A 25,122-nucleotide genomic window follows, 5' to 3' on the forward strand; every position below is an offset into this window, starting at 1 on the left:
CAGCTTCTCTTATATCTTATTCAGGTGATGAAGGCACTATGTCTCTATGAATATGAGGCTGGTTCTATTTTGCAAAGGTGCATTTGGTTATTAGTATTGGGATACTTTAATATTCGTTTTTATTTTGACACTGCTGCAACACATGAGCCAGTACGAGTTTCCTGCTGTTACATTAGCACCTCATTCAAAAAAACCACTAGAAGCAAATCAAACTGTAGCTGCTGTTAGCTAGTTAGCTCTGTTAGCCGTGCATTAAGTGGTCCAGACTTTGAGCTTGGTGCACCAGGGGAGTGTTGTTTTTTTACACTGCTGGTACAAGAGCGTTGGACCAGGATGGGGTAAGCTGTTTAGCATGCTAACTTCAGTAGATACCTCCGCAACACAATACATATGCATAATGATGTCGAACTGTTATTTCTTCAAATTCTGTTGATAATTTAGTTACAGTTTGAATGTTTCATATTGCACCTTTAAGAGATGCACTTAATTATTAACTGGCTCAATTGCTCACCGTAATACGTCGCCAAAGTCCATCCAAATAAGCTCAGAAACATTTTTGCTGATTTAACTTTCTGTGATTTGATTTTCTCTAATGCTTTTTAAGCAGATTCCTAAGACATTATAAATGCATTTATAACAGCTTGTAAAAATGCTAATGACAACTTGTAACAAGCCTTATAGAGAGTATTATAGGTGGTGGACATTATTAGTTTAGCATCCATAATGCAACATTCTTTAAAATAGTAATCAGAGTCCTGGGTCACACAGCACAACATAATTAACAGGTAGCTGCAATGTGCTGTCCGACCCAGGACTCAGATTCTTCCTGTTGTCGTGCTGCAGGATTTTAAACATTTATAAAGAGTTTTTAAAGCCTCATAAATGCATTCAAATCTCTTGTGAATGTGTTTGTAATGCATTATAGACATGACCTTCACCAAAAAATGTCTGTGCCCCAGAGAGAAAAAATGTTGCTGGCCCATACCAGATACCCTCATCTGGCCCACATACCACATGGAATGATGGCACTTGGGTGGTCTGCTCCTATTTGCCAGATCTTAGACACGTCAGCCAAAGAGCAAGTGCCATCGTTCCACGCAATATGAGGGCCAGATGAGGGTGTCTGGTACAAGTTTGTTATCTGGGGTGGTATGTGTATTTTGAAGAATCTAGAAGTGAACAACATTTGATTGATCTGCTGAAACAAAATGCTTCACCTTTGGCCCTAAAAGCGAGGACTCTGCCTCTGTGCATATTATAACTTTTTGCAACATCGCCTTGGGGCAGGCCTACAACAGGAGGAATAGGCTGATCCAAAATAACTATATGTTTACTGCAAACCAGTTGTTTAAGTTAGGCTGAATAACGTAAGAGTAACCTTTAATTCTGTTGTTTCAGATATGTTATTATGTTTAACAGTTATAATTTGGGTAAGGCTCCATTATGGGCATGTGATAGGAAATATAACCGTGATGTTATTCATATTAGTATACATTCTTAACATCTACTTTCTGTAGGTATGAAAAAAAACCCATCACATGCTGAGGTATGGTCATTTCATCATATGAGGACCCAGACTAAGCATTACTTTATTTTTTGTTGGAATTATTATGAATTAAAAACATCCAGTAATACGTCCAAATACCAGCAGGTGTTTGTGACATTGAGGAAATCTATTACATGAAAGAATGCAAGCGAAACATTCAGCTCTACCACTTGATCTCAGTTTTGCTTTGGAGTTCATTCAGCAAAGAACGACTGGTAATTGAGGTATTGATTTCCCTTTTTTGTTTGCTGCGTATGAAATCCAAAAACAGAATGTCGGCCTTGTCCTATTAAATGTTTCTTCTTGAACCAGGCACAAGCTGAGCGTAACAGTTGTCGGCAGCAGGGACAATCTTGTCACCGGTGCTCGTGGATGCAGCCTGCGTCTCTCGTCTCCAATCAGTCAGAGGTGCAGTCAGGCATTTTCACCAGCAAATCAGACTTTGCTATATAAATCTCTTCCATTGCATATGTAAGACAAAAAACTCTCAAGTCGGAGCACTATTGTTAGCCTACTCGCTAACAGACTACTAATGAAAATGCCAATTCCAGGCTCTGGTAGCCTGAAGAGGGAAACAAAAGAGCAAAACAATGTAAAAAGCAGGGCTTTATTGTAATTTTCTCCCTACCTCTTGAGCATGTGACTGGTAACATGTGACCTGACTACACATGTGTTAGATGGATTCTGTTAAGTGGCCTACTGCCCTGGGCAGTCAGGAAGAATGAAATATAATGAGGTTAAATGTGTTTGTAAAGATTAGCATTGGGGAGGTGTGGGTATATGTATGTGTGCATATGTGTGTTTGCAACATGAACAGGATACATGTTCAAGGGCGTAGGAGTGTGAAAACAGAGGTGACTGTCTTCAAAGAAAAAATACACTATGGTTTCAGTTAAATCACACACTAGTAACTATACTTTTCTCTCTTTCTGTGGGAAAGAAGTTAACATGGTTTGTTTTTTTGATTTCCTGTTGTATTTTGTAGTTATATCCTCTTGTTGTTACTTTCTACTTCCTTCTCACATGTGTTCCTAGTGTTCCGTTTCCCTCCTGTGTTCCTGTGCTCCTCCCCAGCCTAATCATTTACACTTAGGGCATTTAGCAGACACTTTTGTCCAAAGCGACTTACAGTAATTCATACATACACTGATGGTGGTGGCTGCCATGCAAGGTGGGCAGTGGAGCAGTTTTGGGGTTCAGTATCTTGCCCAAGGACACTTGGACATGCTCCCCCAGATCTGTCTCTTATCAGCACTGCCCTGTTCCCAGTGTCTCTCTACCTGCACCTCATCCGCTCGTCAGTTTAGTTTCTATTCAAGCCTCGTCGTGTTGTCGTCATCACGTCATCCTGTTTTCGTCCATGTATCTCCTGTCCTCCTGTGCCTGTTCCCCCATCCTTGTGTGCCTCTGGTGTTCCTGATTTGTTCATCGCAGTTTTCTGGTTTGTCTTTAGTTTTTGTTTCACTTTGGTGTTTTCCTCTGCCAGCCTTTTGTTGCCAGTTTTTGTCGTCTGCTTTTTATTGTTTGCACTTTTGCATTTTGGATTGGACAATAAGCTCATTACAGCTTACTTGTTGTTATACTACCTGCCTGTTTGTCTAAATTTGTGTCCTATTTTTGATGCTACACTTTGGATGAAACCAAAGTGTAGCATTTGACAGCTGGGGTATGAGACTTCACAGTCAATTATCCTTCTCCTGAGTCGCCCACTGCTCTTTTAAGAAAGAAGTCATTTTAACCTAAACTACAATCTTTCCCTAGTCTGACTAAATCTTAACATACTGGTACAAGATCAGAAAAGAGTGAGTTGTTGACCTGGAAAGTACTTACAAACAATGCCATCCTGATGAAAGAGGGAATTTGGAGGACTAAGTCTCAAGCTTTTAGAAAATGTGCTGTTATTAAGAGAAAGGAAATGAACATTATGTGATCAAATGATAAAAAAAAAAGCTGTCATCATGAGTGCTACTATTATCCTAAACTCTCTAAAATCTCCAGTCATCTTGTATTCGGAATGGCTTTTTGAATTTTGTCTATGTTTACTTGCATTGACATTTGAAAGTGCAGCCATTTCAAGAGCTCTTGCTCTTCATTTAGTGAGGGCACATGAAATAGCCACGAGCAAATAAAAACATTTGTTGCTTGTCTCAGACCGAATTCTGGCGGTGCATCACCCCATGAGTGAGTCTTAAGGCTTTAAACTCAGCCAATAAATTATTAAACACTTGGTGATAAAATGTGAATGGTGTTGCCTGGATGGCCATTACGCATTTTTCCAGTGTTATGCCTCCATATAGGTCAACAGAAAGCAGTCAGCAGCATTTATTTTAGGAACACGGCTAATAGAAAAGTTGTGAAAGCTGTCACTGACTTTAGATTTCACAAATACATCCATCCATCCACGTTAAAAGGCATTGCACATGCTGTGTATTGTTAATATTTTATTTCCCATCCATGGACACTATAAGACAATTCTGTCTTTATGAAACTGCTAGAATTGGCCCACATACAATAAACTAAATACATATCCTTTGGTTTGTTTGGTATTATCTGAGATACGATACAGGAGAGCAAAAACATTGTGTGTGCAGATACAGCAAGGGTGAGGTTGTTGTTGATTTTGTTTTTCATTATTTATAGTTCGATGAAAAGAGCAATACTGTTGACGCATGTAGTGAGAAAGAAAGATAAATATTATCTGGACAATTTCTGTTTGTTTTAGGATCACATTAAATTGAGTGCATACTAATTTTATTTTCGTATTTTTATTATTGTGATTGCTTTTTAGCAATATGTTTTCCATGTATGGTTACATGCTGCACCTATACCTATATTCCTAAAAATATAGGAATAAGATCCACCATGCTTTTAAAATGTGCTTCTGTTGCTTCAGTGGGTAAGTGTTTCACTTAAAGCTGCATATCAGAGGAAGAAATACATTACATTTTTTAAGAAACTACCCATTAGGCTCTGTTAATAACCAGTCAATCAGTCAAAGTATGTATTGTGACATTGCTGACCATTGACCTGTATGTCAACAATGTGTGTGTTTGTTTTTTTTGTGTTTGTTTTTTACTTAAGGGGGCAATATGTACGAATTTTAGTTGGAAACATTCATAAATCAACATGAAATCAATATAAGTTTTGACATTATGATGTCTATGTATGGTGTTGCAGAGATCTCTTCTGAACTTAGCATGCTAACCAGCTAGCCCCGGGTGATTTGATGGGTAGCTTGTGAGGCACCACTAGTAGCCAGAGAGGTGCATGATTGGCAGCCACCTCTCCCAAAACAAAGCTGCCGTGCTGCTGTCTGAACATCTCTGCTCATTCTGCAGTAGGAGCTGTCCGGCCAAGTGTGGAGAACTGAGCGGAGATCTTGTACTGAGACACAAAACTGTCAAGGGCAGAAATACCCTTGTAAGGATGATAAGGACTTACAGTGATACTGGGAGCGAACTGAAACTCAGTCACCTTTTGTCAGACTCTGGCCAACAAATAAGCAAATGTTTATGTCACTCCTATTCGAGCGCTCACTGACGGTGACCTTGGAGCTGTGTGGTTTAACATACGCAGGGCAGGATGCATGCCGTCATGAAGTTTAGAGTGTTATCTAACAGATCCTTTACTTAACTAATGGAGCTTATATTCCGGCAGAAAAATCAATAGTGGAAAAATGCAACTTCATCCCTGTGGCTTAAAGACGACAGGTCCTAGAAAATGATTTCTATTATGTTTCATAAAATATTAAAAAAAAAATCGCCCAGCTAATGGTACTGGTGTCATTGTAAGTGTTATGTTCGTTGGAAGGAATTAGCTGGGAAATAAGTAAGCGTGGCAGCTGCTTATTTGATAAATCTCTAATGAATGAGCAAGCCAGGGTCACTTACATGGTAATTTATTCAGCTACTGAGGAAAGATAAATAAATATCTGCCACTCTGCCCCCTCTTGTTCTCTCTGACGCAGGAGAATGCAGCTGCCATGAGGGTTACTCCCCCGACCCTGTCCATAAACACCTCTGCGTTCGCAGCGACTGGGGTCGAAATGAAGGGTAAGTCCCGTCTGCGCTATCCACTTATGTTTGAAAACTCACTCGTACGTAAATGACCTCACGGATGATTTGAAGCCTACTCCCAACTGCATCAGCGCATGATATTAACTTTACATAAAATAAAGGTGAATTGTTCTGTGTGATGGATTAGCTATCCGGAGTAAGTTTCAAGTCTCTGTGAGTTGTTGATCCTCAGAGAATTAAAATGAATGGAAACGAAGGTAGAAAATCAAATCTCATAACTTACTGTGCGCTTTCAAAAATGGTCAGCGGTAATGTAGAATATAAGCCATTTATAGTTAATGGGCCAAAACATGCAAATGTACCTGTATGGTCTTTTAACTTAAGGAAGTAGACTTTGAAGAGGTAATCAGAAGTACATATAGGAGGAAGAGGTAGGAGGGATGTTATAGTGTGAAATGAAACAGAACAGCAGGGGAAGGCCAGAGTGTAAAAGAGACAGATAAATAGAGAGCAAAACAAAAATGAAAGACTGATAGTAGAAAATGACATTAAAGGTATAGAAGAGGAAGTCAAATGAGCACTGTATCTGACTCTGACCTTGTTTGACAATTAGCTGGCTCGCCCAATCATTGATTCAATTTAAAGGTCCCACATTGTCATTCAACTCCACCTGTCATCTGCTGGATTCAGTCCAGTCACAGATCAAATATCCTCTCACAGTTTTGTCAGAATCGCAGCTGACAGAGGGTAATCTTATCCTGTGAAAACACCTCTTTGGATGAGCGAGTTCTAGTTTTGGCCTTGCATTTCAATGTTCTTTGGTATATTGTGAGAATTCAAAGATAGAATGTGATAATGTGCTACAGTATAAAAGACTTTTGTACTTTTGTATTTGTTAAAATGCGTACATATGTCATGCCAAATGTTTCCAACTATGTTCAAACCGAGCGAAATCTGTAATTTTATTCAAGTTAGTGGTGCGTTTCATTCATCGCCTGTCACTATAACTTCTGGGAGAGAGTCGGAGAGTGAGGAAGGAAGTCAATAAACGCAACTGATCATAATGTGAATAAAACCTGAAAACATTTCTCACTCCTTGGACACATCTGCGTGAATGTTCAGCAGTGAACGACTCCCATGATCCCACACTGCTTAAGTCTATTATTTTGTTTGGATTGAGAGAAACCCTGACAGTAGAATTTACATTCTGTGTGTTAAATGTGTCATTTAAAAACATTATCCAAGATCTTAACTCAGAATGCATTAGCACGTTTTAATTTGAATGTAATGGCGAAAGTTGTACATGACATTATTTTCAAATAGAATTTTCATATCTCTCTGTAATCTAATGTTCCCTCCTCTCTTTCCTCTAGTCCCTGGCCGTACGCTAACTTGGAGAAAGGCTATGACCTAGTTACAGGACAGCAGGCCCCAGAGAGGATCTTCAGGTGAGTTCTTCACTTCTGGTGCGTCTCCCGAGTGCACGACTTCTGCTGGCCATCTGTGCCTATGAGGACACACAATGTGACGACGGTGGTGTTCTTTGCATGTGTGTGCGCGTCTGTGACGGAGCATGCACATGGGCAGCCGGCAGATACACACTGACACAGTTGGATGGACACACACATATACAGCCCGTGCTGAGGTGAAGTGTTACCCATGGGCTCTTATGTGGAGAAATCGCCCAAGGGGCAGTCCTGGATGAACTCCTTCCAAATGCTTTTACTGCCATTTTTCGTACACTTCATTCTTGATGGGGTCATTGTGTCTGACATTTTTCAAAGATCGCGCGAGGCTCAAAGGACGCGTCAGGTATGGCCCGGCTGTGATGCTGAAAAGCTTTGATGATGCCCTCTTATTTTTCATGTCATCTGGTTCGTTTGTTGGTTTGTTTGTCTGTTGGTCAGCAGGATTATGGAAAAACTACTGGCTAGATTTTCATGAAATATGGTGGAAGGGTGTAGCAAAGAAGAACCCCATTACATTTAGAAGAAGAAGAAATTCAAACGCAGAATTTTAACATTTACAATATTAATGAGGTAATAAAAACTCTAACAATAATAAAAAAAATATATTTTCTCCATAACTGAATAAACAAGCAGTTCTCAGAGGAAAATAAGGTCCCCAGAACACTGTTTGAAGCTAGAAAGGTGGCAGGGTCTGCCAAACCTAGTTTGTTTAGGCATAAAAACAAGTCTTTCTCTCCTGATTAAAATGTCCTCCCCAAAAAATGTCTAAAAACAACTCAACCTTTGTTACTTGCATTATCCCAAACTTTTCCAGCAATGTCCAAACCCAGACAGCTCGGAAACTTTATTGAAGTCATTTCCAACTTCCACGGCCCCACGCCCACTTCACAACGTCATCAAACCACGTCTTTTGTTTTCATGATTTTGATTGAGACGCCTTTAGTGGCATAAATTACATACTGTGGTTTTAAGTGAGTTAAAGGATAGCCTTCGAGTTCACTTCCCATCCAGAATGTAGGTACGAAGAGTTCTTTGTCACAGTCACTCCTCTTAACACTGACCTTGCAGTTAGCTTCTCAGCGTGAGTCCACTCTAAGAGATGAGGTCCACAATTTCTTTTTTTTTTTGTCTGCACAAGTACACATTCCATTTTTCAGCTGTCCACCACCAGCACACACACACACACACACGCACGAGGCAGCAACCGAATCTACTGCTTGGTTGAAGCACTGTGTCGGTTCTGAGTTTGAAAGATGAAATGACAACTGCATAAGCACACACACACACGCACAAGGCTGCAGAGCACAAACACTTTCAGCCATGTACACACTCATACAGATAGCAGACAAAGTGAGCAAAGGTGCAGCAACCAAGTGGAAACACTCACTGGGTTCCCTTTGGAAGGGTTTCTGTATCAGCGCTATGTGTGTGTGCGTGTTGGGGGGGTGGTTGGAGAAAAGACTAGAGTGAGTCCCGTGGCAGTGAAAGGAGGAGCTTAATGGTAACAGGGATTGGTTTCACAGTTGGGGAGCTTTGTGGGAAACCAGTGCTGCCTCTCGCTTTAGTCTTCACGCTGTAGACAAATGAGAAAATGAGCAACTTGTGATCTGAAGGCATGAGGGTTGCATAGAGAATAGTCAGATGAAAATGCAACGGATTAAACGAAACGCTTTAAATGCTAATAATAAACACGTTAAAGTCAAATTTCGTTTGCGTCGTCAGATAGTGGGGAGAGGTCAGAGTGAGTGCAATGCATTCTGATTCACTGACGCTAATTAAAATACTGGCAGCAGCGTTTTTAATGCCGAGGTATGACAGCTCAAAAAACACGCCGTTTCAGTAATCAAGTCGGATGTCAGCAATATCAAACAGTGAATAAAATACAAACGATATGTTGCAAAGGTGAATAAAATGCGCTTTTTGATGTGTTTTATGTGGGAGTCTAAGGAGAGAGTTTGATTCAATTTAAAGCCGAGATTTAGACAATCAAAGCCACGCACGCTCGAATAGCAGGTTTCTAGGAATTTGTCGTCTTGTGGCCCTCCTGCTCAGAAACTTTAAAAGCACACGATGCAAAGCACAGCCACTTTCTGTGCCGTTTGCGAGGCTTTGCCAGGTGTTGTTATTCCCAAGCGACAAGTCGAGGCCCGCTGCGTGGATTCCTCCTGAGAATTTTGATCTTTGCTCGGGAGAAGCGTCTCTCGCCAGACCAAATTATTTTCTTCACCATCTTGAACAACAGTCAACACAGCACATTACATTTGAAGTGAAGGGGAATTGTTTCTTCGAATCGGTAATAAAAAAAGCCAGGCCACCACAGCTACTAATTATTTCCCCAAGTCCAATTCTACTTCCAACTGTGCTATGAATGCACCACATGTGAATACCAATTAAATAAGTCGCCATGCAGGATTGACATCACAAGCCGGCAATCATTTACTTGAAGGCTAATCAACTTTCCTCAAGTGTTGTTTAGATCTGGTTTTCATAGCTAATAGTATGAAAGAGTATTGGCTTTGAGTTTATTTTCCTAACGAATGAAGTTCTGCTTTTGTTGCAGCATGCTCAAGATATTAAAGAATGAGTTCAGTCATTATTTATCTAACCTCATGCCGATAGAAAGTCAGGTGAAGTTCCTTAGTCCACGAGATATTAGTGGAGCTTCACAGCAGAACAGCATTGCATCATTCTCCTAACAACTAAAGTAGAGGGGGATTTGTTTTGAAACGTTAAAAAACAACCGAAATAAGACAGTTTATGGTAATCTCTGCAAGCTTCAAGATGCCAGATTGATTTGAAAATACATTATTTACACCCTTGATGCACAGTCAAGCTCGAGCACCCACTACAGAGGGGGTGCACGCTAACACTCGTAGCTTAGTGAAGACTTTGCTTTAAAAAGGGTGTAAATAACTTATTTTCAAATCAAACTGGCAACTCTAAGCTTCCGAAGACTTTTTTTCCAAAGGAGCTGTATGGACTCTTTATGGACCACATTTTTAAAACAAGTCCCCACCTACTTTAGTTGTTGCCGCAATGCTTGTTTTCTTGTGAAGCTCCAGACATGCTTTGAGGACCACGAATCTTCACCTGACCTTCCATCAACTTGAGGGTAAGTAGATAATGATTCAATTTCTCATTTTTGGGTGAACTTCTCCTTTAATAAAAACCCTTTAGGATCGTGCAATGCTCACTTTAAAGTGAACTCAGGAACATATTTGTATATCGATTTCAATCTTGAATATCACACATTAGGTAGACTTTCTCATCAGACTTTCCCTGAATCAATATCACATTGCCTTATCTGGACTTTCTCATTAAATGCAAGGAATGAAAACTGTACCTGAACGATCATAGTGCCCATTATATATATCAGCATCGTTGGATTAATTTATGCAATATACCAGCAGTGAAAGAATTTAGCTCTCTCTCTGTCGGGACCTCACCGCCCATGTGCTGACGCTTTTAAGCCTACACATTTCATTTTGCTTATTTTCTGCAGTACAGTACCAACCCATGCTCATCTGCTGTATGTACATACTGATGTGTGTAATAACAAAAACGTTAAATGATGTGAAAGCAGTTTGATTGACGTTTATGTCTTATGATTGTGCCAACACAGATCATTCTACAGTCTGGGCCAAGGGCTGTGGCTGCCAGTCAGCAAGAGCTTTGTGGTGCCACCGGTGGAGCTGTCAATCAACCCCATCGCCAGCTGTAAGACGGATGTGTTGGTTACCGAAGATCCAGGGGAGGTCAGGTCAGTCTGACTCAGCTCCGAGCTCCACCACTTACTCCACTTCCGGACATGCATTTTTTATTTGGGACGGTCTCGACAGATACACTTGAATCAGTTTTTGTGGAATTCTAAAACCCGGCTGTGCAGCTTGAGCAACAATCCCTCGTTTCATGGAGTGTACAAGTCAAAAGAATTTACGTCTTTACTTCATTTGTTAGCTGTTTCAGTGACACCAGCGTTAGCATTGATCCTATATTCTGACTTTTGCACCGACATTCATTACATATGACATTCCCATATGACTACATAACAGGCATTAAAAAAATTTCACAGTGCTACTTCATAATTTGTTGTGTCATGGCTGCCTTCGTACTGCTTCATCTGTATAATAATGCTGGCAACCGTTATTTGGTTTATTTAACAGTAAACAGGTTAGCGTTAGTGTATTGTTTGTACATGCATGGAAAGTTTGAGTTTAAGTGACTCAAAAGGCCCTCACAAACATAAAAAAGCAATTTGCTTACTTTGCTTTAAATAATAAACAGTACAAGGCTCAAATTAAATAAAAGGCAAATACCCATTAATCATTGAATCAGCTAATTAAATCCACAGAAGGTTTTCAAAGATTTAGAGGACTAAAGTGGCAGGAAAAGCATTACAAAACTTTTGGTTATGCAAATAGTGATCTAACAAACAAATCCTCACTGGAAAGTAGTGTCAACAAGGTTATGGATTTGGCAATCCCACAGTGCAATAACAAAATATTGGCAACACAAGACGTGTGTTTTTTCCTCATCCAGCCAGCCAGTAGGCACTGGCATGCATCAGTGCTGCTGAACATCACAAAACACGTCAGGCACGTCATGCATCAGCTGAAGATTAAAACAATCACCCATCTATGGAATCCAACTGATACCAGCCTGGGAAGCGACATTTCATTTGTAAAGCAAATCGTCTTCCATCGCTGCACAAAAAACATGTTCTGAAACACGTTGTTGTTGACTCCATCTTTCAACAGTAACCATCAGCAATCATGGTAGAACATTATGCACACGTGTGACTGTAAAACTGATGTAGTGATGCAATCTTTAATAAAGTACTGATTGGAGAAAAATCTTTACTGATGCTCTGTATGTAGTGGCTGTGCAGTACACACTGGGGTACAGCCAGCCACATCAGTAGTGCAAACAAGCACATGGGGAAACAGTCGGGGTCCTTCTGAGAAATGTCAGCACACTAAAATGCATACATTTTTAATGGGACAAAAATTTCATGAATTTGTCACCAATTACCGCGAGCAAATGATAATCAAATATTTTTCCGAATGACAAGGAATCGCATTCCTAAGTCCCCCTAACACCGGGACATAACAGTGAAAGGAAGAAAATAAAATGCACGTATCTGCAGATTCCTCAGAGTGATACGAAAAGAGCATTTGTAATGCCTCTGAAACGATTCACAAAATACATGATCGCTCTAGCACACAAAGGAAGTGCTGTCTGATTCTCAATAATACGATGATTTGTTGAGCCAAAAAATTTCTTTGGTCTTTTGCACCGGCCAGTATTATTCACTCAAGAAGTCTCTGTTCTCTTTGATCAATTTCCCTGTTCTTTGTAATCTCTGACAGTGACACATTGCTACCTTCACACCACAGACTATTTGAGAACGCGCACACAGAAACAGCCGAGTGAGCGTGCCCAAAAACTTGGTCAGGACTCTGAGATGCCCCCTTTCAGACAGCTCACGGTTAAGACAGCTAAGGGGAAATGTTGGCATGACTGTGACGTGCAGCTGAGCCCTACTGATTGGAGACCCGGTAAACATACTGTAGCCGAGGTAGTTTCATTGCCCATGACAAGGTACCTTGACAAGAACCTCTTGTATATTGGAGCAGAGCAAGATTCAGCACCGAGCACCTCACAGCAAAGGAGATGTTAATGGCATAGCTATTAACATGATAACTGTGCCTAAATACCCTTTGTAACCCTGTACAAGATGTCTCACTGTCCCCGCATGTCAAAGGCTGCTCTGAAAATGTATTAAAACACAAATGTGGAACATGCTCACTTTACCTAACCGGTATATTTGTCAGAATTGTCTCTGCTCCCAGCACTCTTGGGTGTTTTTGATACCAAAACTTAAATAAACTAATTTGAAATTCAATCAGCCTAAATCACAGTAGTCAGTGTCTAATGTGTATCATATAAGTTGTTGTTGCAAATTGCCGTTTCTCCGCCACTGCAAAAATTCTAACTTTTTACTTTATGAAAATTGCCTCAAGCTCAAAAAGAACTCCCAAGGCAATTGTGTTAGCATCTGCTAATGCGAACGTAAATGGGATTTGTGCATCCCTCTCCATTAATTAGCCAAGGTATGTCACTTATTTTGAAAAAGGCTTTATCAGTGAGGGAAGCTAAGAAATGAGGACATGTTTCAGAACAGCAGCTTTGCATCTGCTACATGTCGATCTGATCGGATCCTGAATATTTTCTGTCTGACATCATGAAAGATTACAGTTTCTCCACTTACACAGGCGGTAAAGCAATTATTTCAAAGCAATTACTTCTTTTTTACATTCTCTTTGTCTTGACTTTCACTCAAGTGCCGCAGTCTTTGCATGATGAATAGACCTTGCAGGGGTAACATCACAGCTGCAGGTACAAATTGAGCCTTTCAGCAGAGAGCAGGAACTTGGCTTTTGTTTACTTCGTAGCAGAGGAGCTCAATTTGGGTTAAAGCAAGTTAAGCTGTTCGTCAGTGGAAGGACGTGCTGTCATGGATGTGTGAGCCGCTGTTGTCACTTCCTGGAATTATATTTTAGAAAGCACTTCTTCTGCCACACTGTATGAGCTCCATTTAGAGACTCACATTTAGAATATTTTATTCAGTATTTTTAACTTCAAGTGAGATATTACATCTGACACTTTATGGCAACATGAAACATTGTAATAGTTGGAAAACAAAGGCATATTTCCTTCCTGACTATTGAACCACTGAAAGATTAATCACTCCCAAACACACCAGGAAATATGACCAAGCATGAAGGAGGAAATACACATTGTACGACTGATTAAAAGCCCACTTCACTTGGAATAGTAAGTTAATGTTGTGCATTTGGTTAATGATTAGTTCCTGTAACATAGGAGGATCCGTCAGATTGTCATGAATAATGCAGACAACTCATTATCCAAAGCATTTTTGTGGAACATAGTCCCGTGGGACCTTGCGGAGTCTCTGGCTGATACACTTTCCCAAAGTGTTTATGCAGACGGTGATGTATTCAGGCAGTCATGATAGACATGTCGATGCGGTGAAGTGGTGGGATGCGCTGCAGCTGTGGCATTGAAAAGGATGCATCCTCATTTCACTTCTGCCTGTTGGCAAATGTATTCTACATGAAAAAGATAAGTAAGTGTCAAGGTAAGTGTCGGTTTAACTAAGCTCCGCTTTTAACTCCAAATGTTTTATCTCTCGATATCGACATGACCCAGCATCACGTTGATTAGTCTTTTTCAGTGCGCCTTTTAAATAAGCTTGTTTTAGAAGCTAAAATATGTTGGGTTTTTTTCCATTTTCAAGCAAGTGGTATACTGTCAGAAAAAAAGGCCCCATATTTGTTCTTTTTTTTAAATAGCCTACAACATTTCACCAAAATCACACATAACACATTTCAGATTTTCCAGTAGTTGAATCTAGTCTTGCTGGTCAGTTTAGTTTCATTCGCCTGTCGGATTTAAATTGGGAATTTATATATCTACTGTCAAGTTTGACAAAAACTGGACCCAAATGCAGACAAACAGAAACCAAAAATCTTAAAGGCAACAAAACTAACAAAAACAGGCAGGAGCAAATCCACAAACTAAGGAGAAATACAAAGGCAGGAACACGAGGAACACGGCATCACAGGGAACACTAGGAGCACCAGGAACACCAGGAATATGAGGAGACATGGGACCGTTGTGGGGAAACAGAGGAGACGAACCAAATAAGAATTAGGGAACAGGCTTAAATACAAACTAAACTTAGAAAGGGGTTGAGGTGCAGGTGGCGCTTGGCACAGGGCAGTGCTACAAGACTGATGTGAGACGCGTGTTGGGGAACAAAAAGATAAGCTGAGTCAAGTCCAACCTTGACCACAGGCAGTCATGTATTTTTCCGCTTACTCTTTCATTCTCAGAAAGCAAATAATTCATTGTTTAAGATGCAACATTTGAAATACAGGAACATTTGCTGCGTCTATCCTGATTGGCTTAACCAGTGCATGCAATTTTCAACGCCCAGCTCCGCTGGTGTGAGTGTGCAGAGCCTACTGAAGGGTAAGACGTGACAAATAGAGTAAAGTGTCTGCCCGATTTCGATCTGACTGCGCACCCTCTTGGTAATGCCCTCCTGACATACAGCATTAACCTGCTTGACTTAAAGGTTACCAAGAAGTAGCTTGTTGAACAATTTACCTTTCAAAGACTAATTAAAATTCAGCCATTATTAGAAGCACAAACTATGTAAAGTGGTCAGGATAGCGCAAAGATTTCCTTTGTTTCCATTATATTTACACTTAAATTACTTTAGCTGAATAGCCAGACACTGTGGAGGAAGATTCATGCCTGTGAAGGTCCTTGCCATACAGTAAGGCCTATTAAAATACAGGAAACATTAAAGGGATGAAACCGATCAGAGCCTCTGCTTTTGCCCTAGCTTGGTTTATTATGGCTTGTATGAAAGGGATTATTTGAGAATTGAGTCATTCACTACATTCTGTACATACCACATTTGAAATCACACTTCATTCATTAACCAATTTCATTTTTGTCTCTTTCTTTGGGTGGTTATTTCAAGGTCATAAAGTCAAGTGTTCGCACAAATGACCTCATGTTTTGTGAATTTAACCTCCTGTAAAGACTAGCCTTGACAGAACACTTTGTTCAAAGTAAACATCCAAGCTCTTGGTAAAGTTTTCATTTAACATCAGGACCCTGTGCCGACCGCAAAGCATAAAATATTTAGAATATGTTGTACTGTTATGCTGTGTTCAGTGCTCGATCAGGGTAACTGATCAATAAATGTGTGAGTATTTGAATTCAGGCTGAGGTTTTTTTGTTATCTTGGTAGTGGTGAGAAACAAGGAGCCACTGTATATGCAGTACCTCCAAGCCATTATTAATATACATGAGATTACGTTTATGTTGCACTGGTGTGTTTCTGTGTACAATTGGGAGAGTGGAGAAATTTAGCTTTGTTGAACTTTCCAATTTCATCTCATCTATTATTGTGTGTGTGTGTGTGTATATATATATATATATATATATATATATATATATATATATATACAATAATTCAAGCAAGGGTGGATATTTCACTTCACTGTTGGGGGAGTGACAATAAAGAATAAAAATGGTCAAGAGCAGTTTCTGAAGTGGACACCAAAGGTTCCACCAAAAGTATTGTAATACTAATTGTATAAGAGGAGACGGTGATAACTAGGCATACTATAAAACTACACTGGACAATGGAAGGTAAATAACATCAGGGTTGTCCCAGCATGTTAGCGTGAGCGCTAATGTGTGTTTGAGGTGCAAATTGATTTGCAGTGGACCAAACTAATGTGAGGCATATGAAGGGGGGAACCAGTCTTTAAAAAACAATCATTAAAAACATATTGTTTTGTGTTGTAATCAGCACAACTTCCAATCCGGTTATCATATAATCAAAAAATTATATGTTTTCAATAATATAGGCTGTTTCCCCTGGAAGGGAGTGGGGTCATGATTTCCGCCTATGGATTCAAGCACTCTCAACTGTGTTCAAAGGCTAGCTTTTTTTGTCAATAAGGGACTGTTAATAACACTGCAGCGGCTGACACCCCACACTGGTGATTAATGACCTCACTCACTGTGATAAAGTGAACCATCCAAATGTGCCATTACCAATAACCCAATGCAACTTCAGGAAGTTGACACTAGGAAAACGAAAAATCAGTATTTAAACCCCCTTACCTTTACCCCAAAGCTCCATCAAAAATGTTTTACAACTCTGCTCTTAAACACGAGTTGATGTATCAATCTATATTTTATCACTAAGGTTTACCTGCTTTTTTCACTCACCAGAGTTTTCCTCAGTGATCACCGCAAGCTTAAAGAAAATGCGCTCTATTCAATGACGAAAGTGCTTGATGAGAGTCAGCATATTTGTGGGAAGCTGGAACAAGAGCATTAATCAAGTGCAGGGGCAGACCAATAACGGGCTCTGTAATCATGCTGGAGCAGCGCTCTAACTTTGGGCTGCGTCGCCTGGTCATTCATCATCTGGAAAAGCAAGAGGCAGGGAGGGAGATTAATAACAAGTACATTAGTCAGTGTTTAGATGCTACCAATGTGCTTCTGGGTCAAGCAACGGAGTCCCAGTGCCAAAAGAGATGATTTTGATTAGCTAAGGATTTGGGGAAGAAACACTATTAGGAGTCTGATGAAGATTTGGTAACAAATGATTTACGAATTCTAATGGAATAAAGTGCAGTTTAAGTATCTTTGTAGACCGATTTATGGTGTGCTTTACTCTTTTATACACCTATATGGATCCGTTTTCAGCTTCCTGTTAATGAAACAGTGCCAGGCCAACATTGCTGAATACTTTCCGCACTCTCTGCCATGATTTAATATGTTGCAACATTTTGAGAAAATGGCCAATGGTTTTACTGAGAGGTTTCTTCTGCATTTGTTTTCCCAGTTCTCCTCCTTCTGGACTGTCTTGCAATGGCCATCTTGGAATTGATTGTTTTTTCATCTTCAACTCACTATTCCCTCTACCCAGAAGGAGAGCCAGTTAGCATGCACCTCACAGCTGAGGCAACCCATTATTTTTGTCTGCCTCACCTTCCCCACCCTCTGTTTTCCTCTGAATTAAGGAGTCATTTGTCAATGCTTTGAGTGCCTGCCAGGAAGAACTGATGCACAGAATGCCATGTGTTGTCTGTCTAATTCAAAAAAATTGAGTTGCCAAATAAAGAGAAGAAAAATAAGACAAGGGAGCCCGAGAGAATGTGAGAGACAGCAATTTTTCCTTTGTTTTGTTTTTTTAGGTTTTTTTTTTTTTTTTTTTTTGGTTTTGGTACAATAAAAACAACATTGCAATATCCCTTTGTGACAGTGCTCACCAAGGGCACAACCAAGAGGCAGTGACTGAACCATAGCGAGCAGGCTTGAAGTCCAAAAACAAAGAAACAAAAAGGAGTTTTTACAATCAATATAAGTCTTAATTGCGACCTGACAGCTCTGAAGAAAAGTGGGCAATAGAGTCCTTCAACTGCAGGTATTATCCACTACCTCTGACCAGGAGCGCGCCTCCTGGATAATGAAGCAATCATCATAAACATGTAAGGAATGTCTTGCTATGAGATGAATAAACCGATAGCTACACTTTCCTTACACTACCTTAAAATCTAATCAGGTCAAGTTAAAGGAATCATCATTGCCTTTTATTACGTCTACTAATTAAAACCATCTACTATACTACTGTATAGTACATGTTGATTGTGTAAGGAATGCTATATATTTGCATTTTAACAATACATATGCAGTAACAACAGTTATACAATCAGGCAACATTTAGTATTCATAGCGACTGAGGCTTTCTCCCGGTGGAGCGTCCAGAATGCACCATAGCTGTTTGTTATCCTCCCCTGAATGCCCTCCAGTGAGTGTATTGGGTGTAGTGGACAGGGGTCAGTTTTCGGGCAGACCTGTATTAAACACAATTGTTATGGCGCTTGTCCTCACAAGATTTTAGACAGTATAGTGACAAATCGGTCCAAGTAGATAATGGGCTTAGTCAGCAAGAGTGTCCTCATTTTATGTGACGCATCGCTTCATGACACTCTAGATCCATATTAACTATTTCATCAAGCTGTCCCAAAGTCAAGCATGAGTCAGAAATTGCAGAATGGATTTGGTGCAAAAAGCGTAAAGCTTGTCCCACTTCTAATATACATTTATCCTTCATCAACACTCAGAATAAATCTGCACACTTTTTTAAATAAACGTGCAATTCAGCTTCTGTCACCTTGTGTTGAGCTCCCATGGCTCAAATTCAGGCGCAGAGTTTGTGTAGCTGTGGGATTTTTCTGTGACCTGGGCAGCTGTGAGTGACAGCTTACCAGCCATTGTTGCCGAGCAACAAAAAAACAAGCGCAAATGCGCAAACAACAGTAATAGTTTTTCTCTCTGCATTACGCAGCCACATGATGGTGACCCTCTCATCCACCGGGAGAAAGTCCAGCTGTGCAGCAGCCAGCCGGTGATTTGTCAGTAGTCCCACAACCGCCTGGCACGTCTCACCATGGACAATGCCTGAGTAGGAGAGAGTCCACCATCTATCAAGGAGTTTGGTTCAAGAGCCAAAGCTGTGCATAGAGGTGAGCCCAACTGTATTTTGTTGGTACCTCTCACCTCCACACACCAAATCAGGCACCTTCCCCAAAAAATTATTACATTCAGTGTTCTGAGGGCAATGTTTCATTGCCGAAGTCCACGATGACTTAATCCTTTCCGCCCCTAGCCTTTACCCAATAGGTGTCGTACTGATCTCTACCTTTTGACCTGCAGTGTCCTTGGCTCTTGAACAGTTTAGTAGCTTGTTTGCTGAAAAACAGATAATCAGGTAGTCTGTAATTTGCTTTTCTTGGTTCTATGACTTGTTTGGTGGGGAAAAGGCCGGTGTTCCTCGAAGTTTCATTTGGGGTGTGCATTAATAGTATCCAGTGAGTCTTTGTTGTGAGCCATTCAGTTCAAATACAATAGGGAGATGTGTTTCCCTTTCTGTCATTAAGTCAAGCACATTGTGGCATCAGACTCTGACAAGAGTGCACTCTGTCCTCTCTGCTGTTTTTTTGATATTCATCGAGGTTCATCTGAGCCCTTGAGACCGTCCAGTTCAGTGATGGTGCAGAATTCTCTCTGTATTCAGATGATGCTTGCTTTGCTGGTTCCACTGGTCAGTGATCTCTGATGTGCATTAGAGAGAGCAGCTGAGTGTGACAAAGTGACACATCGATATCCCCAAGTATAAGGGTCATTGGCCATGTGCCTGAAGCGCCCACGAGGACAGATCAGTAGTCTCAAGTAGCAGACTTCAAATTTCTTGGGGCTTACCACAAGCGTCGTATCAGAGCACAATTGTGAAAAGAGAGTGGAGTCATGAGGCAAAGATCTTGATTTTCCATTAAGGCTTTCTTCAAAACCATTGGTTCGTGACCAAAAGAATCAGACTGAGAATGTAGGCAGGGTTAGGGTTAGGGTAAGGCTACATTGGGTCTTCCACAAAGTGGCTGGCCTCACTCTGCAATATAGGATAAATCAAAAAATATCTTGGTTTCAGGCTCCTTCTCCTCTACATTGAGACAACTCGTGGTGGTTCAGGAATCTACCATATTAAGAAAGACCCTTCGGTGTGTCTGTAATTGGAGACCAGATCTTGTGGTCGACCCAGGATGACCTCGTTTGTCAGCTTGTGTGGGAGCCCTCTTATTCACAGAGTAGAGGTGGGCAGAGTTGCTCCAGAAAAGGATCTTGACATTACTAGACTTCTCTGCCACCTCTTGCCTGGAAAACTCATTTTAACTCAACATTTTAAGTAAATATGGAAGAACAAACAAATGTGAACTTTGTAGCAGTTCTGGGGGAATTTTTATGTTCTATATTTAGAGAGTTCAGTTCACATATCACACGGCTATCCTAGAAATACTAACAGAAACAAAGCTGAATAAATACAGTTTAATACATGAGTTTGAAATATCCTCCAGCGACTGCAGCTGCCTGATCAAAAGGTTAATTTCCCACCCTGTGTACAAATACTGTTTATTTTGCCCCAAGAAAGGCATACATCTTCCAAAATGCTCAACTACATCCCAGCTGCTTATGTGGCCGGCAAAACAATAAACTGTAATATATAGCCAGATAAAAGAAGGGTGTGTTTGCAGGGGTGCATTAGTGCATCGATCTTGAGTACTGGGAATTACTGGGTGACATCAATACTACTAATGCATAATGGGTCTGCCATAATCACATAATCAACAGTTTCTATCTGGGACCATAAAACATTTCTTCACTGCAAACAGAAGGTGACATTTTAATTATCTTAAAATGTTTTAGTCCAATAGTGTTGTTTAAACAAAGAGTTTGTTGTCTAAGGTGATTAAAATATTGTTGATTCATGCTCCATCTTCTGCTCAACGGACTCAAACCATTCTGTTAAGTTGATGTCATTCATATCCACATTTTAAAGGTGCAATATGTAAGATTTGTCGTAAAAAAAAAAAAAAAAAAACATTTACAAATAAAATGATCAACAGAACGCTCTGTACCAAACTCCTGTGCTAGTGGTGTAAACACCAACACGTCCCCTGTGCTCCGAGCTCCCAGTCCGGACCGCTAGCTGCATGGCTAACTGAGCGGACTAGCAAACAGGAGCTACAGCTAGCAGCAGTTAGTGGTGACTCTGGTAAAATGCTGCCCCCTATTTGTTTGGAATATGAAGTAGACAGCTGGCTAAATCGTACATATTGCGCCTTTTAATGAATGCTCAAATCAGATGGAGGCATAGTTAATGAGTTGGCCATTAATTGCAAACCACAAATAAACTTAACAAGATGACACTAAAAAACAAACTAAAAAAATACGAACATCTGAATCCCTCATTAAAATGGAAGAATATCAACATTTTGGACTGATGTGTTACTTTCTGTGGTCTTTCGATGGACAGTTTTTTTATATTCAGAATTAGTGACAGTGAGTGATTTTCTACCAGCACAGCAATGTGTCAGGGAAAGGTTTGCAAAGGGAACAGTTCCAATGTGCTGTCAGTGAAAGGTAATACTTCACCACTCACACAAGGAAGACGTGCCAATTATGGGCAGATGTGCCATAAATCTACCATGAAAACCAAATATTTAAAATGAAGCATCCCTTGATAAAAAACAACGTGAGGTGTCGCACAGCATTCCAAATGCTGATCACATGTGGGCAGAAGCTATGAAGAAGGGGAAAAAAATACTATTTTGTAATTTAAAAGGTAAGTAGAGGGTGTCTGCACAATCCACCCTGCTTATATTAATAAGTTTGAATTTCGAAGGGATTTTTGTCAATATTGTGCAAGGAGCATTCCTGCCTCTTTGATTAATTTTAATGCTTTGCCTTGCATCTTTGCCTGAAGCCATTGACAAGGTCACAATAAACAATTCTTTTCATATTTTTTTTTTAAACAGTGAATACTCAGTCAATACAAATTCCCTTTGCCATATTCCCCACTGAAGAAAATGTATAAAAAAAAGTTTATAACCCCTTTGAAGAGAGGTTACTTTGGCACTTTCATCAAATATGTATATAATTAGTTCAGTGGTGCTATTTTCACTTTCTTCTTTGAAATGACATTGTCGCGTAAGCACCTTAGTACACATAAACAAAGACACACACAAACAATGACAGTGACTGTACTCCAAAATCCTCCTTGCTCAGCAGGGCGTCTGTCTTGCCATCATTCGAGATCTTGTTGCTGTTTGTAGAGTCAAGTCACCCTCACAACACACTAGAATCCCTGTGGTCCCATTGCAAGAGACAGTGCTTTTGTTTCTTTGGAAAGAAAAACACAGGGGTTGCTTACCCCTTCGTTCTCTCTGACAGCGGGCATGCAGAGCTCAGTGTATGGGCATGACTGAGCATGCTGAAGTGAGCACAGCAGCTGAGCCATACAGCAATGGTCAAGCTGACATTTCTCAGAGGAAAGCATGAAGATTTGAAATGATAGATTCCTCGTTTGTTCATAGGGACTGGTTGTCTGTCAATGTCTTTGACAGTCATTTGTTGGTCCGTCCGCCATTTTGGTGTAGACTAATATCTCACTCCACGCTATTGCCATAGCAGTTTGTCATGAAATCTAGGATAGACATTCATGGTCCCCAAAGGATGAAGCCTACTGAAACTTTGTTCGGCAGCATTTTATATCGTAGCAGCATCGCATGTCACAGATAATATAACCTATAGAAAATATGCATATAATTAAGTTACTGCATTGTGGTCAGGTAGATGTTGTGGTGGGGTGGGACGAGGGAGTGTTGTGACAGAGCTTCACGAAAAAAGATGTAATTTCTGTATAGATTAACAAAAAATATGATTTGGATAAAGTTTTATTTTTATGCAGATCTAATTACATAGTTTCATGAATGAAAATTATCATGGGGAGGCAGTCGTAGCTCAGGAGGCAGAGCAGGTCATCCAGTAATCAGAAGGTCACTCGTTCGACTCCTTCGATTCCCTGGATCCCCCAGCTGCACGTCGAAGTATCCTTGAGCAAGATGCTTAACCCCACTTTACCTTGTAAGCATCTGTTGTATGCGTTTCACGCCTTAAAATCCTAACCAAAGACTGAAGACCCGAAGAAGCACTTTATACAGACACACATCTTATTTAAATGTAACAATGCCTATATGTACCGTCCAAGTCAAATATAATAACAAATAACTGCATGTTTTGTCTTTGAGTGTGTATTCATGCATTTTTCTTTGTTTTTTGCTCTTCTGCCACCTTGGGCATGCTTGGATGGCCTCAGCCTTGGATCAGTCCTGAGAGTGTATGGATGGAGAATACCGATTCCCTCAGCACTCAATCAACACACTGTGACAAACATGTCCAATCAATGCTAATGAGCCAGTTAGCCCCATGACTCACCATGAACCAGAATTAACCTCTGCACGCGACACTCCACTGGAACTTTTAAAATAATAATTTATAACGCTACAGCACAACGTAAGCCCTAGAGGTAGAGCCATTTTAAACTACTGTTGTATCAGATTTATTCGCTTTTGCCTTTGCACTGTCAGTCACAAAATGACGCTAAAGATCACAAAGGAAACCTACCATATCAGGAAACAAAAATATTCAATTAAAGGTCTGTTATTGTGAGCGTTCATGTGCTGAATTTACATTTTATGAATATTTTAGGCACTAAGCTGACTGTTATACCCTTTTATGAAGCAAAAAACATCATCGTCATTAATTGCAGGTGGTAGGGTAAAAGCCACCAAACCACTGCAATTTTGTAACATAATGTGCGCGTTTGAATAGCTTCTTAATTGCAGTAGAAGCAGCAAGGTGGCTTTCCAGGTGGCGGGGGATTTTGTTCAGCTGCTCAAGCTTTATTTTTTACTTTTCATTACTTGTACTGGTATAATGTCTCTATTTGCACTGTGAAAACACATGCAAAGGCTCTGTATTTTCTTCTTTGTAACACTTTTTTCTTCCATACCAGGGAAGAGGCCATGATGTCCACTTATTTTGAGACAGTTGAGGACCTACTGGCATCTTTTGGGCCCGTCCGTGACTGCTCCAAAGATAACGGTGGCTGCAAGAAGAACTTCAAGTGTGTTTCTGACAGACAGTTAGACTCCTCCGGCTGCATGGTAAGTGTGAACCACCTGCCATACATTCATCGGTCCTAATAAAAGTCTTGGGTAAAATATTTACATGCCATTTAATGATCGGTTGGTTTAGATGCATCATTAATAAAGTTTACAGTAAATACATTTTTGTTGGGAGTAAGGGGCTGTGTGAATGTGTGTATGTGTGAGAGATGTGCTTGCCAGTGATAGACCTCCTGAAAAAAAGGCAGTACACGTTTCATCCAGGCTGTCAGCTGAACTGTCGCTGAACTGTAGCTAACTAGCTATCAGAGCTCAGAGGGTGTTGACAACCGTTTTCAGAGGGGCAGCAGACTACTCTTAATGCTGGATTCAAGCCGTTAGTCTGGCAAAACACACAAGAGCTACAGATATAAGCTGTCTGGGCATGCTAGCATTTGAGCTTGTCATGTTCCATGTATTTTAACCACAACTTTGAGCCTTAAATTTCCTATTTGGTTTCGGGCACGTTGGAAAACAACAAGAGTGACAAACAATTATTGCTTCAAAACTGTTAATGAAATAAACAAGAAATAAAATATCAATTAGCTGCGCTTGCAGGACTTTGCAGCTAAAAGACTGATTGAGTACTGAAGTGAAACCTGATATATGTTGTTAAGTTCCTTCATTTACATAATCACCTCTTTTTAATGTTTCTTCCCAAAGATAATGCCACTGTTTGCCATCATGGCTTGTGTGATATTTCCAAGCAATCTATATTATTTTATGTGCTGTAAACGTCAGACTGACTTTACTTTTATGTTACTGTATGCCCTGCATACTGTGGTGCCTATAGTTAGAGGGATGACTCACCCCGTTGTAGTTTGAAGTGCTGTGTAGTACCTCTGTATTCACTGTACACAGACTTACAGTTATTTGCAGTGGTGGAAAGAGTGCTAGAAATCTCT

The 25,122-nt window shown here is 40.3% G+C and overlaps 1 protein-coding gene across 3 annotated transcripts in view; it reads left to right on the top strand.

Moving 5' to 3' along the window:
• The window catches only part of astn2 (astrotactin 2), a 306,993-nt gene that overhangs the window by 171,414 nt on the left and 110,457 nt on the right, over positions 1–25,122 (top strand). For all 3 annotated transcript variants that reach the window (XM_084384096.1, XM_084384097.1, XM_084384098.1), the window contains 4 exons: positions 5,514–5,598; positions 6,936–7,010; positions 10,654–10,791; positions 24,067–24,217. In XM_084384096.1, the coding sequence (XP_084240222.1) occupies positions 5,514–5,598; positions 6,936–7,010; positions 10,654–10,791; positions 24,067–24,217 (449 nt within the window). The remainder of the gene's footprint in view (positions 1–5,513; positions 5,599–6,935; positions 7,011–10,653; positions 10,792–24,066; positions 24,218–25,122) is intronic.

This window comes from Pagrus pagrus (assembly GCF_965226575.1).
Source record: "Pagrus pagrus genome assembly, chromosome: 19".
NCBI classification, from domain to species: Eukaryota; Metazoa; Chordata; class Actinopteri; order Spariformes; family Sparidae; genus Pagrus; species Pagrus pagrus.